The sequence below is a fragment of the Tarenaya hassleriana genome, unplaced genomic scaffold (assembly GCF_000463585.1).
Source record: "Tarenaya hassleriana unplaced genomic scaffold, ASM46358v1 Cleome4, whole genome shotgun sequence".
In the NCBI taxonomy this organism is placed as follows: Eukaryota; Viridiplantae; Streptophyta; class Magnoliopsida; order Brassicales; family Cleomaceae; genus Tarenaya; species Tarenaya hassleriana.
Window position 1 is genome coordinate 4,613,001 of NW_010966881.1, and position 16,652 is coordinate 4,629,652.

General features: G+C 38.6%; 1 protein-coding gene across 50 annotated transcripts; it reads right to left on the reverse strand.

Annotated features, from left to right (window-relative positions):
• Positions 1–1,639: 1,639 nt before the first annotated feature.
• On the reverse strand, positions 1,640–16,646 carry LOC104824021 (vinorine synthase). Of its 50 annotated transcripts, none has more exons than XM_019203700.1 (21): positions 14,771–16,646; positions 13,702–14,690; positions 13,228–13,348; positions 11,722–12,967; positions 11,349–11,488; positions 10,705–11,238; positions 10,586–10,618; positions 10,434–10,465; positions 8,999–10,331; positions 8,586–8,781; positions 8,469–8,507; positions 7,557–7,799; positions 7,285–7,435; positions 7,084–7,205; positions 5,782–6,852; positions 4,565–5,246; positions 4,448–4,475; positions 3,277–4,128; positions 2,916–2,992; positions 2,120–2,580; positions 1,640–1,783 (listed from the first exon to the last, which is right to left on the reverse strand). In XM_019203700.1, the coding sequence occupies exon 1, from the start codon at positions 16,541–16,543 to the stop codon at positions 15,155–15,157; it is 1,389 nt and encodes a 462-aa protein (XP_019059245.1). In that variant the 5' UTR covers positions 16,544–16,646; the 3' UTR covers positions 1,640–1,783; positions 2,120–2,580; positions 2,916–2,992; positions 3,277–4,128; positions 4,448–4,475; positions 4,565–5,246; positions 5,782–6,852; positions 7,084–7,205; positions 7,285–7,435; positions 7,557–7,799; positions 8,469–8,507; positions 8,586–8,781; positions 8,999–10,331; positions 10,434–10,465; positions 10,586–10,618; positions 10,705–11,238; positions 11,349–11,488; positions 11,722–12,967; positions 13,228–13,348; positions 13,702–14,690; positions 14,771–15,154. The 50 variants fall into 50 exon arrangements, with proteins under 50 accessions (XP_019059245.1, XP_019059247.1, XP_019059255.1 ...); XM_019203702.1 differs by having other exon boundaries at positions 10,582–10,618; XM_019203710.1 differs by lacking the exons at positions 10,434–10,465; positions 10,586–10,618 and having other exon boundaries at positions 10,705–10,760; positions 11,203–11,238.
• Positions 16,647–16,652: the final 6 nt, after the last annotated feature.

Below are 16,652 nucleotides of genomic sequence, written 5' to 3' on the forward strand. Positions count from 1 at the left end.
ACATTAAAAAAATATTAGGGTTTCATACTTTAATTTCTTCACTTCTTCTGTTTATATAGCAAATTAAAATTCATGATATGTTGATGTTGGTGTATATGTTTTGTTATATTTTGATGTTGTTGATGTATGAAACTTTTTATGTTGATGTTGATGTATATTTTTTGTTATATTTTGATGTTGTTGGTGTATTACGTTTTGTTATATTTTGATGTTGTTGATGTATGAAACTTTTTATGTTGATGTTGATGTATATTTTTTGTTATATTTTGATGTTGTTGGTGTATTACACTTTTTTATGTTGGTTTGGTTTTGTTAATTTTTCTTGATTTAGATATAGTTTTATGGATTGTTATGTTAAATATTTTATGTTATATTGTATGACTTCAAAATATTGTTACGTAGACTTTAAATGATTAATTTTCATGTAATTTTAAATTTTTTTGAATAATTAGATAAAAATGGATTGGCTCGCGAGCCGGCTCGGAGCTCGGACAATTTGGTTTGGATCAGAGTTTTTCTAGCTCGTAAAAAAACGGGCCGAACGGGCTGAGCCAAAAATGAGCTGGCTCGAGACGAGCCGGTCCGGGCCGGTCCGAGCCAGCCCGTTTTACATCACTAAGTGAAAGTGTCGCAATGATTGAACTTCCATGTAGTAAAATATACTTCAATAGCTCGAATTTAGTAGGTGTCGAAAACGATTGAACCCTGTTGAGCTACTGAATACGTAACACACACAATCAATACAAATTTATGTTTACCTTGACATTTTATATGACCATGTGTCTATATCCCTTCCATGAATGCATAAATGTCAAATCTTAAAACATTTTGAAGCGGTCAAACTTCGTATTCACATAGGTAGATCTTTTAACAAAAATTATGTCGTATAACTCGAAAGATCTATTAAGTTTGTGTTTACCTTACCCCTTTTCATGTTCTAGTTTAGAACGTAATTTTTCCGACGAATCATAACACTTTAAACAAATTCACAACACATCTTTTACAAGTATTTTACTCCTTCACCATACTCGTAATACACGTGCATCACATGAGTGATTAAAACCCATCAATCGTTTACTCTAAAATACCAACAATCTCAACCCCGTTGAATGGCGAATATCCGAATTTCGAGTATTCGACTCTGATCGGGACAGATACTTAAAATTTGGATATTTTTGCCAACCTTATTTTGTATATATTTTTTTTTATTATAAAGCGAAACCTGCAAATCCAAACTTTCTAGAAAAGTGAAAAAAACATTACTTACATGGTATTTGCTTGTTGAACCCACATGTTTGCTTTCGCCCCTGTTTTTTTATTCTTTGCACAAAAATCAAACATCAGCACGAGATCAGAACAGCAGCGATGAAAATCAAACAAGCGAGTGTTCTACGCGTTTCTGAAACTTTTAACACATGGCAGATAATATGCAAAACACATACATTTTCTATCTATACCAAGTTTTGCCACTTCTAAATTAGATTCTCGTTGGGTCCTCTCCTACTTTCTCTTACAACTCAACCACATATTACACGGAGCATTAAAAATCAGCATGATCATGATCATGATCATGATCATTAAAGAAACAGGCAACCTTTCTCGAAAAGGGAAAAATCACATACAAGAGAGAGTTACTTACATGGTATTTGCCTGTTGAACATCGTATTCTTGAAGCTAGCTCTGGAAGAAGACACTCGGTTTTGAAGAGAAAAAATGTAAAAGAGTACCTAAGCTTAGATACCATCCCCCTCAGCGGATGTTGACCACATGTTTGTCTTCGCTCCTGTTGTGAAAATAAACCCCTTGGAAACAATATGTGGAAGAAGCAACACATATATAAAAGATCAGAACAACGACGACGGCAATCTAACAAGCAAGTGCTCTACGCGTTTCTGAAGCTTTTAACACAGGGCAAATAGTAGGCAAAATATATACAATTTCAATCCATACAAAGTTTTGCCAACTTCTGAATCAGATTCTTGTTGGGTCTTCATCTACTTTCTGTTACAACTCAACCACATATCATCCGAAGCATAAAAAAGCAGCATGATCAATGATCATTAAAAAAAGAGACAAGAACTTTCTCGAAAGGGAACAATCCCATAAAAGAGTTACTTACAGGGTATTTGCCTGGGGAACATTAGATTCCAGAAGGCAAGTGAGGAAGAAAGCCGACACTCTCCTAACAAATATTATCTCCCTCTGCAGATGCCCACGTGTTTGCTTTCACCCTGCTGTTTTCTTTCCACCAAATCAACCCCATGAAACCACACGAGGGAGAAGCTTTACACCAATACAAGATCAAAACAGTGATGAAAATCTAAAAAGCAAGTTTTCTTCGAGCTTCTGAAGCTCATAACAGTGATGAAAATCTAACAAGCAAGCCCATCTATATATCATTGATTTTTCCATAACCCACTGATGGATATTCGCAGAAAGATTCTCCCGAGTTTTGCTCTTCAGTAGTGAAGTGCTAGATAAGACTTCTCTCCTGCAGCATTCTAGTGATCACCTAAGAAATCTTCTGGGGAGGTTGATAAGACTTCTCATTGTTGCTCACCTCTGTGACCTCTGTGATATCTGCACATAATTGTATTTCCATAGGTAAAGATTTAACAGTCGAAATGAAGGGAAAAAATATGTTCTCGAAAGTGGTACTCTAAGGATCTAAGACACATTTCCTGTTTTACTAGTTTAATCGAAAGATCCATTTTTTATGTTATGGAAAGAAATGCTTGGGACTGAATCTGCAGTAGCTTTTTGAGTGTTTTGCCTTGCCTTTACACCAGAGAGCAATTGATCTTTTTCAGCCACCTCATTCTAGTTCTTCTCTTCCATTTTCTTGAAGAACTAACAAAGCCATAACAACCAAGTTCAGAATGTATCATGACATATCATGACATAGATATTCTTACTTGACATAGGACTGACTGCTTCTTCTCATTGTTGGGTATTACTGACTGAAATCGAAAGTCCTACAATCGTACTTTTCCTGGAAAATAAGAAACCGAGTCAATCAAGACAGATCTAGGATATAGCAATCATCAATGCAGACTATGATTTGCAAAGCGACATTTTGTCTTTTGAGGGCCGATTCTTTACAAGAAGTCTAGGTAACCTATTATATTTACAAACAAAAAGATTAACAGTCAAAATGAAAGGCAACTCAACCACAGATCACCCAAAAGCATAAAAAAGCATCATGATCATGAACATTAAAAAAAGACAAACTTTCTAGAAAAAGGGAAAAACCGCAGATAAGAGAAAGTCACTTACAGGGTATTTGCTTGATGAACATCAGATTCTAGAAGCTAACCGAGGAAGAAGACTGTCAGCTTGTCTCTCCTAACAAAATAAAAAAAAAATTGAATTTTGATTCTTGAAAAGAAAAAAGAAAAGCACATAACTTTAGATATTATCTCCCACTGCAGATGTTGCCAACATGTTTGCTTTCTCCCATCTTGTTTTCATTGCACAAAAATCAACACACATGTTTCCCACATGTTTTAGATTCGACTTCTAAATAAGATGTTGCCCAAAGGTTTGCTGTCGGCCTTGCCGTTTTCTCCGCACAAATATCAACCCCGTGGAAACCATAAGAGGAAGAAGAAACACATGAACACAAGAACAGAATAACAACGACGAAAATCTGACAAGCAAGTGCTCTACACGTTACTGAAGCTTTAAACACAGGGCAAATAATATGCAAAATATACACATTTTCAATCTATACCAAGTCTTCTAAATCAGATTCACGTAAGGTCTCGTACCACTCAACAACAGATCATCCAAAGTACAAAAAGGCAGAGATACTAACATAAAAAAAAAAAAGACTAGAACTTTCTCGAAAATGTAAAGGTAAAACAAAACAGAGAGTTACTAAGAGGTTATTTGCTTCTAGAATCTGACGTTATTTGCTTGTTCATAATCAGATTCTAGAAGCTAAATTTTTAGGAAAAAGACAAGGAAAAAACAAATTAAAAAATTGAATTTTGAACGGAAAAAACAAAAGTACCTAACTTAAGATATTGTTTCCCTCGGCAGATGTTGCTGATATGCATGCTTTTCGCCCCTGTTGTTTTCTTTGCACCAAAGTCAACCCCATGAAAACCTTGGGTGGAAGAAGCGCTACAGATCAATAAAAGACCAGAACAGTATCGATGAGAATCTATCAAGCAAAATACGTGTTGACACACGTGACAAATATCTGAAACATTTAACACGTGACAAATAATATGCAAAATGTATATATTTTCAATCTATACCAAGTTTTGCCAACTTTCAACTTCTAAATCAGATTCATGTTGGTTCCTCTTCTACTTTTTCTTACAACTCACCCACAAAATATACGAAGCATAAAAAAAGCAGCATGATCATGACTCATTAAAGAAACAGACCAAAACATTCTCGAAAAGGGAAAAATCCAATACAAGAGAGAGTTACTTACATGGTATTTATCTGTTGAACATCATATCCTAGATGCAAGGTTAGGAAGAAGATAAATGTTGGCTTGACTCTCCTAACACAATAAGAAATTCAATTTTGAAGAGAAAAATAAAAGTACCTAATTTTAGATTCTGTCTCCCTCTTCGGATGTTGCCCTAATTTTTGCTTTCGCCCCTATTTTTTTTTCTTTGGACAAAAACCAATCCCATGAAAACCTTAGGTGGAAGAAGCAAAACATCAACACAATCAGAACAACAACGATTAAAATCTAACAAGCAAGTGTTCTACGCGTTCTGAAGCTTTTAACACGGGGCAAATAAGTTGCAAAATATTTACATTTCAATCTATAAAAGTTTTGCCAACTTCTAAATCAGATTCTTGTTGGTTCCTTATCTACTACCTGTTACAACTCAACCACATAACAACCGAAGAATTAAAAAGCAGCATGATCATGAGCATTAAAAAAATAGAGACTACAACTTTCTCGAAAAGGGGAAAATCCCATAAAAGGGAGAATTATTACTTACAGGGTATTTGCCTGTGGAACATCAGATTCCAGAAGCTGAGGAAAAAGGCAACATTCTCTTGACAAAACAAGAATTCATAATCAAAAGGAAAGGAAAAGAAAACCTGATCAACACGGAGCTTGAGCTGCTTCAGCGTCGCGCCTCAGCCTCCTTTCATCGCGCCACTGCTTGAATCTCAATCGCATGGCGCCATGATCGAGGGGGGATTGTGTCGAAAAGGTCTTGCCTGAGCTGCTTCAGCATCGCGCCTCAGCCTCCTTTCATCAAAATCGTCTGCAGCAAAGTAAAAGTCGCTCGAGTTTCAACCTCTCACTGCCATCATCGGTTCGGACGCTGTGTTGTAATCTTGTCATCAGACTCATCACAGCAAACCCAGTGTCCCAAAAGGGTTTATCATTTGGATTCATAATTTCATAGGCTTCACAAGGTAATAAGAAATGCAAAAGGGTTGATGATTAGTACATATATATACACATATATGCATACATATATATACACACACACAAACATATACACATGTATGCATTTGCATACATATATTTATACATACATATATATATTATATATATGTGGGTGTATGGGTGAACATGTGAATGGGTGAATGATGAAAATCTACATATATATACATATATATATATATATATATGTGGGTGTATGGGTGAATGATGAAAATCTGACAAGCAAGTGTTCTACACGTTTCTCAAGCTGTTGAAAATCAGATTCTAGAAGCTAGCTTAGGAAGAAGACTTATGTTGGCTTGACTCTCCTAACACAGTAAGAAAATAAATTCTGAAGAAAAAAAAAGTACCTAACTTTAGATACGGTTTCGCTCTGCAGATGTTTCCCCAGTGTTTTCTGTCTGCCCTGTTTTCTTTACACAAATATTAACCCCGAGGAAACCATAGGAGGAAGAAAGTACAGATCCATAAAAGATCAGAACAGCAGCGATGAAAATCTAAGAAGCAAGTATTCTACGCATTTCTGAAGCATTTAACATGTGGCAAATAATATGAAAAATGTATATATTTTCAACTTATAAAGTTTTGTTAATTTCTAAGTCATATTGTTGTTGGTTCCTCACCTATTTCCTGTTAGAGCTGAACCATAAACCATCCGAAGCAGAAAAAAGCAGCATGACCATGATCATTTTAAAAAAGAGACTAAAACATAAAAGAGAGAATTGCTTACAGGTTAATAGGGTATTTGTCAGTGGAACATCATATTCCAGAAGCTAATTTTGAAAGTAGAAGATACTCTCCTAACAAAATAAGAAACTGAATTTTGAGGAAGAAAAAGAAGTACCTAACTCCAGTCTTCCCCAGCACATGTTGCCCACAGGTTTGCTTTCACCCCTGTTGTTTTCTTTGCATCAAATCAACACCATCAAACCATAGGAGGAAGAGGCTACACAAAAGTGTTCTTCGAGTTTCTGAAGCTTTTGACAAAGGGCAAATAATATGCAAAAAAATACATACATTCTACATCTAAGTAGTACTACATTGGCAATATACACGAATTCGAGGAAATCAATGGGGCTGAAAACAAAACTTTCTACTTCACTCAACATCATAGAATGCTGATATCTAAGTCAAGACAGCTATCCATATATCAAACGATTTTTTCACTAACGCTGGAGAACCCACTGATGGATATTCAGAGAAAGATTTTCCCGAGTTTTCCTTTCAAGTAGTGAAGTGGCAGGAGTGGAAGGATGGATCTTTCTGTTTCTTTGCTTCTATCCTGCAGCATTCTCGGTATTTCTTGTGATTACTGAAGAAATCTTCTGTGGAGGACTATGAGACTTCTCATTGTTGTTCAAGCATAGATGTTAGTTCCTACATTGTCTTGGTGAGGCTGAGCTCAGTCACGTCTGTGGTATCTGCATACCATTATATTTCCATACATAACGATTTAACAGTCAATGAAGGGAAAAGAATGTTCTTCATTGTGGAGCTCTAAGGATTTAAGGAGGCAACTCATTTCTTTTTTTCCGAGTTTATTCAAAACATCCATTTTTAACGTTCTGGAAATGCTTGGGACTGAATATAAATATCACAACATCGTTTAAACAGATTTTGCAGCTAGAGACAAGGAAAGATTTCGATTTTACCTTTATCTGAAAAATGGACACAGGTCGTATAAATGATCTCCCATTTTCCATTGAGTACATTAGAATTCAGAGGCGGCTTGGTAGGATTAACCGCTTTCAGCTTACGCACTATCCGTCCAAACCTTAACCAGAGAGAAAAAAGAATGAGAATTGAGAACAAAAAACTGGAGAATCCAATGACATGAACATATTCAATTGTACCTCATGGATTCTTGTAAGCAGGCGTTATCTTATGATAGGTTTGATTACCAAGAACAAACCTGTATATTGTATTCTCCATCTGAATCCTCATTAGAAATTGCCCATCGATTTGACTTATGAAATTGCTCTCAAGGTTCTGGATTGTAACAGACTGGTCCTCAAATAAATACTTTACTATCAGATAACTTCAAACTAATTATAATACACGGAGCCGTTCTTGTTCCACACTATATCAGGCTACATTATGAATGAAAAGGAAAGGAAACGAGAACCTGATCAACACGAGCTTGTCATCGGGCAGCAGCCGAGGGGGGCAATGGTGACGAAAAAGTCTTGCTTGAGCTGCTTCAGCTTCCCATCTTGGCCTCCTTTCGTCAGAAAGGCCGGTGGAAAAGTAAAAGCGGCTCGAGCTTTCAAGCTCTCGCGGTCAGTGTTGTTTCGGACACTGCGTTGTTATCTTGTCGGCACAGCAAACCCAGTATCCCGTTTCACGAGACTGCCCGAGAAATGATGCTCTGAAATAGGAAACATGAGAATCTCGCTCTAGAACCATGTAGGCTGTTAGTTCAGTTATAAGCGCTCTGTTGGAAAAAGGGAAAACTAGCAGCAGCATGATCATGATCACTAAAAAATAAGATTAAACTTTCTCGAAAAGGGAAAAATCTCATTACACACACACACACATATATATATGTATGAATATAGGTATGCATATGCATACATATCTGTATATGGTTATGCATATATATTTATATATATGTACATATGTATGTATATATGTGTACATATATGCAAGGATCAATCCTTTTGCATTTTGTATATATATGTACGAATATACCTACATATCTGTATATGTTTATGCATATATATTTATATATATGTACATATGTATGTATATATGTGAATTATATATATGTACACATGTATGTATATATATGTGTATATATATGCAAGGATCAATCCTTTTGCATTTTATATTAAAGCCTAGCAGAGGCTCCAGCTCTTGTCTGTAAATTTCATCTCAATCTATACCAAGTTTTGCCAACTTAGAAATCAGATTTATGTTGGGTTCTCTTCTACTTTATCTTGCGACTCAACCATAGATAACCAATAAGCATAAAAAGCATCATGATCATGAACATAAAAAAAAAGGCAAAAAACTTTCTAGAAAAGGGATCACTTACAGGGTATTTGCTTGTTGAACATCCGATTCTAGAAGCTAACTGGGGAAGAAGATTGTCCGGTTGTCACTTCTAACAAAACAAGCAATTGCATTTTGAGAAGAAAAAAAAGAAAAGTACCTAACTTTAGAAACCGTCTCCCTCTGCAGATGTTGCCCACATGTTTGCTTTCTTCTGTCATGTTTTTTTTGAAAAAAAAAATCAAACCACATGATTCCCACATGTTTCAGATTCGACTTCTAAAGCAGATGCTGCCCACATGTTTGCTTTCGCCACTGTTTTTTTTTCTTTACGCAAATATCAATCCCATGAAAACCTTAGGAAGAAGAAGCTACACATCAGTAAAAGATCAGAACAGCAGCGATTAAAATCTAACAAGCGAGTGCTTTACGTGTTTCTGAACCTTTTAGACGTGGCAAATAATATGCAAAATATATACATTTTCAAATCTATACCATTCATGTTGGGTCAAGAGACTTAAAGTTTCCCGAGAATGAGAAGGGAAAAATAACTCAAAAGAGAGAGTTACTAACAGGTTATTTGCTTGTTGAATATCTGATTCCAGAGGCTCACGGAGGAAGAAGACTGTCGGACATGTCTCTCCTACCAAAATAAGAGATTGAATTTTAAAAAGAAAAAAGAAAAGTACCTAATTTTAGATACCGTTTGCTTTGTCCCCTATTGTTTTCTTTGCACAAAAAATCATCCCACATGTTTCAGAAGTTTGAGCCCACATGTTTGCTTTCGCCCCTGTATTTTTTTTCTTTGCACAAAAATCAATCCCATGAAAACCTTAGGTGGAAGAAGCAACACATCAATACAAGATCAGAACAGCGGCGATTAAAATCTAACAAGCAAGTGTTCAACGCGTTTCTGAAGCTTTTAACACAGAGCAAATAATTTGCATTTCTGAAGCTTTTTAACACAGAGCAAATAACGCGTTGCTAAATCAGATTCTTGTTGGTTCCTTATTTACTTCTTGTTACAACTCAACCACGTATCACCCGAAGCACAAAAAAGCAGCATGATCATGATCATTAAAAAAAATAGAGACTACAACTTCCTCGAAAAAAAGAAAATCCCATAAAAGGGAGAGTTACTTACAGGGTATTTGCCTGTGGAACATCAGATTCCAGAAGCTGAGGAAAAAGGCGACACTCTCCTGACAAAATAAGAATTCAGAATCAAAAGGAAAGGAAAAGAAAACCTATCAACACGGAGCTTGTCATCAAGCGGCGATGGCGACGAAAAGGTCTTGCTTCAGCTGAGCTGCTTCAGCTTCATGCCTCGGCCTCCTCTCGTCAGAATCTCTGGCAAGGAAGTAAAAGCAGCTCGAGTTTTCAACCTCTCACAGTCATCGGTTCAGACACTGTGTTGTAATCTTGTCGGCACAGCAAGCCCACGAACAGCTTGAGAAATGATGCCCTGAAACAGGAGACATGAGAATCTCGCTCTTTGAAGCATGTGAGCAATGCCAGAGGCTTCTGCGATTCTTCTGGGTTAATTGGGACGATTCACTATATCAGCCTTCGAGATTGCTAATTCAGTTAATAAGAGCTCTGTCGGAAAAATGGAAAACTAAGAAACATAAAAAAAGCAGCATGATAATGATTCATGATCATAAAAAAAAAAGATTAAAACTTTCTCGAAAAGGGGAAAATCCCATCAAAGATAGACTTACTTACAGGGTGTTTGCCTGTTGACCTGACCACCAGATTCTAAAATCCAAAAGAGGAAGAAGACATGCCAGCTCGTCTCCCTAACTAGATAAGAAATTGAATTTTGAAGAGAGAAAGAAAAGTACCTAAATTTTGGTGTCGGCTCCCTCTGGAGATGTTGTCCACAAGACAGCTTGAGAAATGATGCCTGGAAACAGGAGACATGAGAATCTCGCTCTTGAAGCATGTAAGCAATGCCAGAGGCTTCTGCGATTCTTATGGGTTAATAGGGACGATTCACTATATCAACCTTCGAGATTGCTAGCTCAGTTAATAAGAGCTCTGTTGGAAAAAGGGCAAACTAAGAAACATTAAAAAGCAGCATGATCATGATTCATAAAAAAAATAAGATTAAAACTTTCTCGAAAAGGAAAAAATCCCATCAAAGATAGACTTACTTACAGGGCATTTGCCTGTTGACCTGACCACCAGATTCTAAAATCCAAAAGAGGAAGAAGACATGCCAGCTTGTCTCCCTAACGAGATAAGAAATTGAATTTTGAAGAGAGAAAGAAAAGTACCTAAATTTTGATGTCGGCTCCCTCTGGGGATGTTGCCCACACGTTAGCTTTCGCCCCTGTTGTTTTCTCTATATCAGCATCAACCTCATGAAAACCAAATGAGAAAGCTACGCATCCACACAAGATCAGAATAGCTATGAAAATATAATAAGCAACTGTTAAACGGGTTTCTGAAGCTGAAGCTTCCGATAGGGTAATTAATATGCAAAATATATGTATTTATATCTAGAGTACTGCATAGCCTACAGATACGAACACGATGTAATAACCCGAGCCCAAAAACAAAACTTTCTACTCCAGCCAACACCATAGAATGCTGGCAACTATGTCAACACATGATACACATCTATGCATAGGTCATTGATTTTTTCACTTGTGTTAGAGAATCCATTGATGGGTATGCCGAGAAAGGTTCTCCCCAGTTTTCCTAGTCTAATCAAGACATCCATTTTTTACGGAAATGCATGTGATTGAATCTGCACTAGCTTTTCCAGCCACCTCATTGTTGTTCTTCTCTTCCAGTTTCTTGAAGAACTAACAAAGACACAACAAGAAAGCCAATAATCTATGCTCCATCAGCTTCTTTTTTCAGGAAATTCTAATGACAACTGAAAGATATAACACAAGCAGGGGAGCAATTATACCTCTTTCATCTTTTCTGCTCTATCATCAATCCGGAAGCCGAAAGGAGAGGATACAGTGCAAGATCTTGCCTTGATTCCATTAGGAGTTGAAAGCTTTTCTTGGCTGCAATGCGGTAGGGATTCCCCCATTTTCTCGCAATCTAAACAGACAAAAAGAGGAGAAAAGAAAGTACCGATTTCGGAACAGATGAAATAGAAAAACCCTAAATCGGATGGGTTCTCGGTGTAAGAACCGAAATCATTTGGAGACAATCGCAAACCACATCACTCCCAAACTTTTCTACACTTTCTAACCAACCAAATAGAATTTTGGAAAGAAAAGAGAGCGACGAAGTGAGAAAAGGGAAAAAGACATGGGGAAGTAAGTACTGACCTCTTCGGTTTCACGGAAATAAGCGAGCCAGACAAGCGGTCTCCCATTTTCTCGCAATCCAGACAGACAAGAAGAAGAAGAAGAAGAAGAAGAAGAAAGAAAACACTGAATACTTCGAACAGAGGAAAGAGAAAAACCCTAATCCTGTGATTTCTCTCTCGCGTTCGTAATGCTTTCCCTGGGAAACTGCGATTCTTGATCTTCGCTTCCGCTCCAACCTCGAGATTTGAATTGAAACTCTGATTATGACCGTAATTCTCTCTTTTAAGGATATTATGTCCACCGACCTATAACCAAAAAAAAAGAGGATAGCCGACATTAATTCATTTTCCACGTCATCATACTTTACCTCCAACGGCTAGTTGATTTCCGCGTTGGATCTTTATCTTTTCCATGAAGACCATGCATATTTTTTTTTTTGGTATAAAGACCATGCATATTTGCTCCGGAAGCTTCGGTTCTGTAGTGATCAAAGGAAAGGGAGAAAGGATTCGATGACGCAGGGATTTGGAGAAGCGTATTCGATAAATTCCCTGTCTTCTTCATGCAGATTAACCCACACTTCGATTCCTCCAGGCTCTCCTTCGTGTCCCGAAGCACCACCATGTTCTTCTGCTGTACAGACGAAACTCCGGCCCATGTCGGTTTGCCTCTGCACATGTTTGCTTTCACCCCTGTTGTTTTCTTTGCACCAACCAAATCAACCCCATCAACCCATAGGAGGAAGAGGCTACACACCAATACAAGATCAAAACAGCGATGAAAATCTAACAGACGCGTGATCAATGAGTTTCTGAAGCTTTTGACAAAGGGCAAATAACATGCAAAAAAAATGCATACATTCTACATCTAAGTAGTACTACATTGGCTATATACACGAATTCGAGGAAATCAACAGAGCTGAAAACAAAACTTTCTATTTCACTCAACACCATAGAATGCTGGCATCTATGTCAAGACAGCTATCCACGTATCAACGATTTTTTCACTAATGCTGGAGAACCCACTTATGGATCAGAGAAAGATTTTCCCGAGTTTTCCTCTTCAGTAGTGAAGTGGTAGGAGTGGAAGGATGGATCTTTCTGTGTCTTTGCTTCTCTCCTGCAGCATTCTCGGTAATTCTTGTGATTACCGAAGAATCTCCTGTGGAGGATGATGAGACTTCTCATTGTTGTTCAAGCATAGATGTTGGTTCCTACATTGTCTTGGTGAGGCTGAGCTCAGTCTCGTCTGTGGTATCTGCATACTATTATATTTCGATACATAAAGATTTAACAGTCAATGAAGGGGAAAAACAATGTTCTTCATTGTGGAGCTCTAAGGATTTAAGAAGGTAACTCATTTCTTTTTTTCCTAGTCTATTCAAAACATCCATTTTTTACGTTCTGGAAATGCTTGGGACTGAATATAAATATCACAACCAATTCATTTGGGACCCTGCAGATCCACCTGCAATTCGTTTAAACAGATTTTGCAGCCAGAGAAGAGGAAGGATTTCGATTTTACCTTTATCTGAAAAATGGACACAGAGGTCGTATCAATGATCTCCCATTTTCCATTGAGTAAATCGGAATTCAGAGGCGCCTTAGTAGGATTAACCGCTTCCAGCTTACGCACTATCCGTCACCTTAACCAGAGAGAAAAAGCAATGAGAACAGGCGTCATCTTATGATAGGTTTGATTACCAAGAACAAACCTGTATGTTGTATTCTCCATATGAATCCTCATTAGAATTGCTAATGTATTCTCCATACGAATCCTCATTAGCAATCATGTTTTACTATCATGAACCAGTGCCCATCGATTTGACTTATGAAATTGCTCTCAAGGTTCTGGATTGTAATAGACTGGTCCTCAAAGCAATACTTTACAATCAGATCACTTCGTACAAGTTCTGACACTCATCATAGTGTATCCTGAGACGTTATTGTTCCAGTCTATCAGGTGACAATGTGAATCAAAAGGAAAGGAAAAGAGAACCTGATCCACACGGAGCTTGTCGTCAGGCATGGCAGCGTGGTCGAGGAGGGCGATGGCCTCGAAAAGGTCTTGCTTGACCTGCTTCTGCTTTGTGTCTCGGCCTCCTTTTGTCAGAAACACCGGCGGGAAAGTAAAAGCGGCATGAGTTGTCAACCTCTCGCGGTCATTGTCGGTTTGGACACTGTGTTGTATTCTTGTCGGCACAGCAAACCCAGTGTCCCGTTTCACAGGACAGCCTGAGAAATGATGCCCTGAAACAAGAGACATGGGAATCTCGCTCTTGAAGCATGTGGGCAACGCCAGAGGCTTCTGCGATTCTTCTGGGTTAATGGAGACGATTCACTATATAACCCCTTGAGATTGTTAGTTCAGTTTATAAGAGCTCTGTTGGAAAAAGGGCAAACAAAACTGCATATGATCATTCAAAAAAAAAAGATTAAAACTTTCTCAAAAAGGGAAAAATCCCATAAAAGAGAGACTTGCTTACAGGGTATTTTTGCCTGTTGACCACCGGATTCTAAAATCCAAAATAGGAAGAAGACATGCCGGCTTGTCTCCCTAACGAGATAAGAAATCCAACTTTGAAGAAAGAAAGAAAAGTACCTAAATTTTGATGTCTCCGGAGATGTTGCCCACTCATTTCTTGCTTTCCCAATCTCATCAAGACATCCATTTTTTAAGTTCTGGAAATGCTTTCGGACTGAACCTGCAGTAGCTTTATAAGCAAAGTGGGTGATACGCGTTGCCTTTAAGCCAGAGAGCGATCGATCTTTTTCAGCCACCTCATTCTTGTTCTTCTCTTCAACTTTCTTGAAGAACTAACAAAGCCACAACAAGAAAGTTAATAATCTATTGCTCCATCTTCGTCTTCTCAGGGCAATTATACCTCTTTCCTCTTTTCTGCTCTTTCATCAATCCGGAAGCTGAAAGGAGAAGATACAGTGCAAGATCTTGCCTTGATTCCATTGGGAGTTGAAAGCTTTTCCTGGCTGGAATGCGGCGGTAAAAACAAGATTCAGTCTAGCGGGTTCTCCAATTTCTCGCAAACAAAAAGAGGAAAAGAAAGTACCGAAGAACAGATGAAAGAGAAAAACCCTAATCCTAATCATGTGAGTCCTCGCCTTCCTTATGCTTTCGCTTGTAAACTGCGATTCTCGATCTTCGCTTCTGCGATTCTCGATCTTCGGTTCCGCTCCAACCTCAATCTTTGAATTAAAACCGAACGGTCATTTCTCATTATCATTTAAAGATAAATGCCCGTTCACCGACCTTTAACAAAAAAAAAAAAAAGTTCACCGACATTAATTTTCATTTATTATTTATTTATTGGATTATTTCATTTTCCACGTCATCATTTTGTAGCCTCCAACGGCTAGTTGATTTCCGCGTTGTATCTTTCTCTTTTCCTTGAAGAACATACATATCTGCCCTGGAAGCTTCGGTTCTGTAGCGATCAAAGGACATGGAGAAAGGGTTCAATGATGCAGGGATTTGGAGAAGCGAATTCGATAAATTCGCTGTCTTTTTCAAAGAGTTCCATCTCTTCTTCATGCAGATTAACCCACACTTCGATTCCTCCAGGCTCCTTCGTGTCGAAAAGCACCATCATGTTCTTCTGCTGTACAGACGGAACTCCGACCCATGTCGGTTTTCCCCATCCGAAGTCCGTTTCATACAGATCGAACCGACAAGCGCTCGAGAAGATGTAGAAATCGTACTCCCCACTCGCGATCATATCCCCTGCTTCTTTCTGGTGGTTGCAGATGATGTCCGGAGCTTCTGGGTTTCCTATTAGCTTGGGTACGTGTTTATCTCTAAAGTTCTGTTTCGCTTTCCTTATCTGGAAGACCAAATTCTGAAGCTTTGTCTGGTTTTCCTCCTCTGCTCGAGCCGCGAAGTAGCTTACGAGGTTGCCGATGGAGGTCTCCGGCAATGGCGGAGAGACAAGCCGGCGTATATTTGTAGCGTGTGCGATCACTGATGGTTTCGGTGTTCCTGATACTGTTCTCGTTGCTTTCATTGCGCATTTCCATATGAGGGCAGAGACAGCCTCGACTCTTGTCGGTTGGCTCACTTCAGAGCTTGCAGATTTCGCTTGCAGAGATTGGATGTCGGAAGCGCCGAAGACAAATCTCTTCGAAACCGTCTTTTTCATGATCTCTGGCTCAACCACCGGCGCAGGATCTGTGTCCGAGAAATTTCCCGGCGGGAAGAGATTTGCTGTGTTATAGACAGGAAATCCAACGGTTTTCATGGATCCTCGAGCCGACATGGCAGCCCAGCTCTTCATGATCAGACCTATAGAAGACGCATCGGCTATCTTATGGGAAAGGCAAACGCCCAGAGCTATGCCTCCACATCTAAAGAAGCTTGCTTGCGCCAGAAGTAACTTTGTTCTTGCCTCCGGTGAATCAACCTGTGTCGGAATCAGTTGCTGCAACCCTTCTAAGTAGGGTTCCTCTAGAAACCCCGAAAGTGAAGAATCAGCTTCTGCTTCAAGGAAATCAACACCCGAGTCATTGCAATCGATGCTAACGTTCCCTTTGAGTCGTCCAGCTAAAGGGTAGAAATGAGATAATGTCTCGGACAACGATTTCTTCAGCTTCTGCAGTTGCTCGGCTTGTCTGAATCTGCTGCTTGAATAGAAGAAAACCATAGGGCCAAAGATCGTAGGACCGAGCTGTTCCAGAAGAGAGAGTTTGAAGTGCCTCAAGTGGTCAGGGGTCGGGGATGAAGGTCTGATAATATCCCTTGCGACCGTATCGACTCTCATCTGAGATTTGGATTCAGAAGCCAGACATTTTTGGTGTAATCTTCTGCAGAAAACTCGGGCAAGGTTCATTTTCCGGGAGAACTTTCTCGTTTCTTCCTCGGTTTTCTGGTGTTTTCGTGCTTCTGGAAGAAGAAACCTGGCAAAAAGCAGTACTTAACAAACAAATCCAAGATTCCTG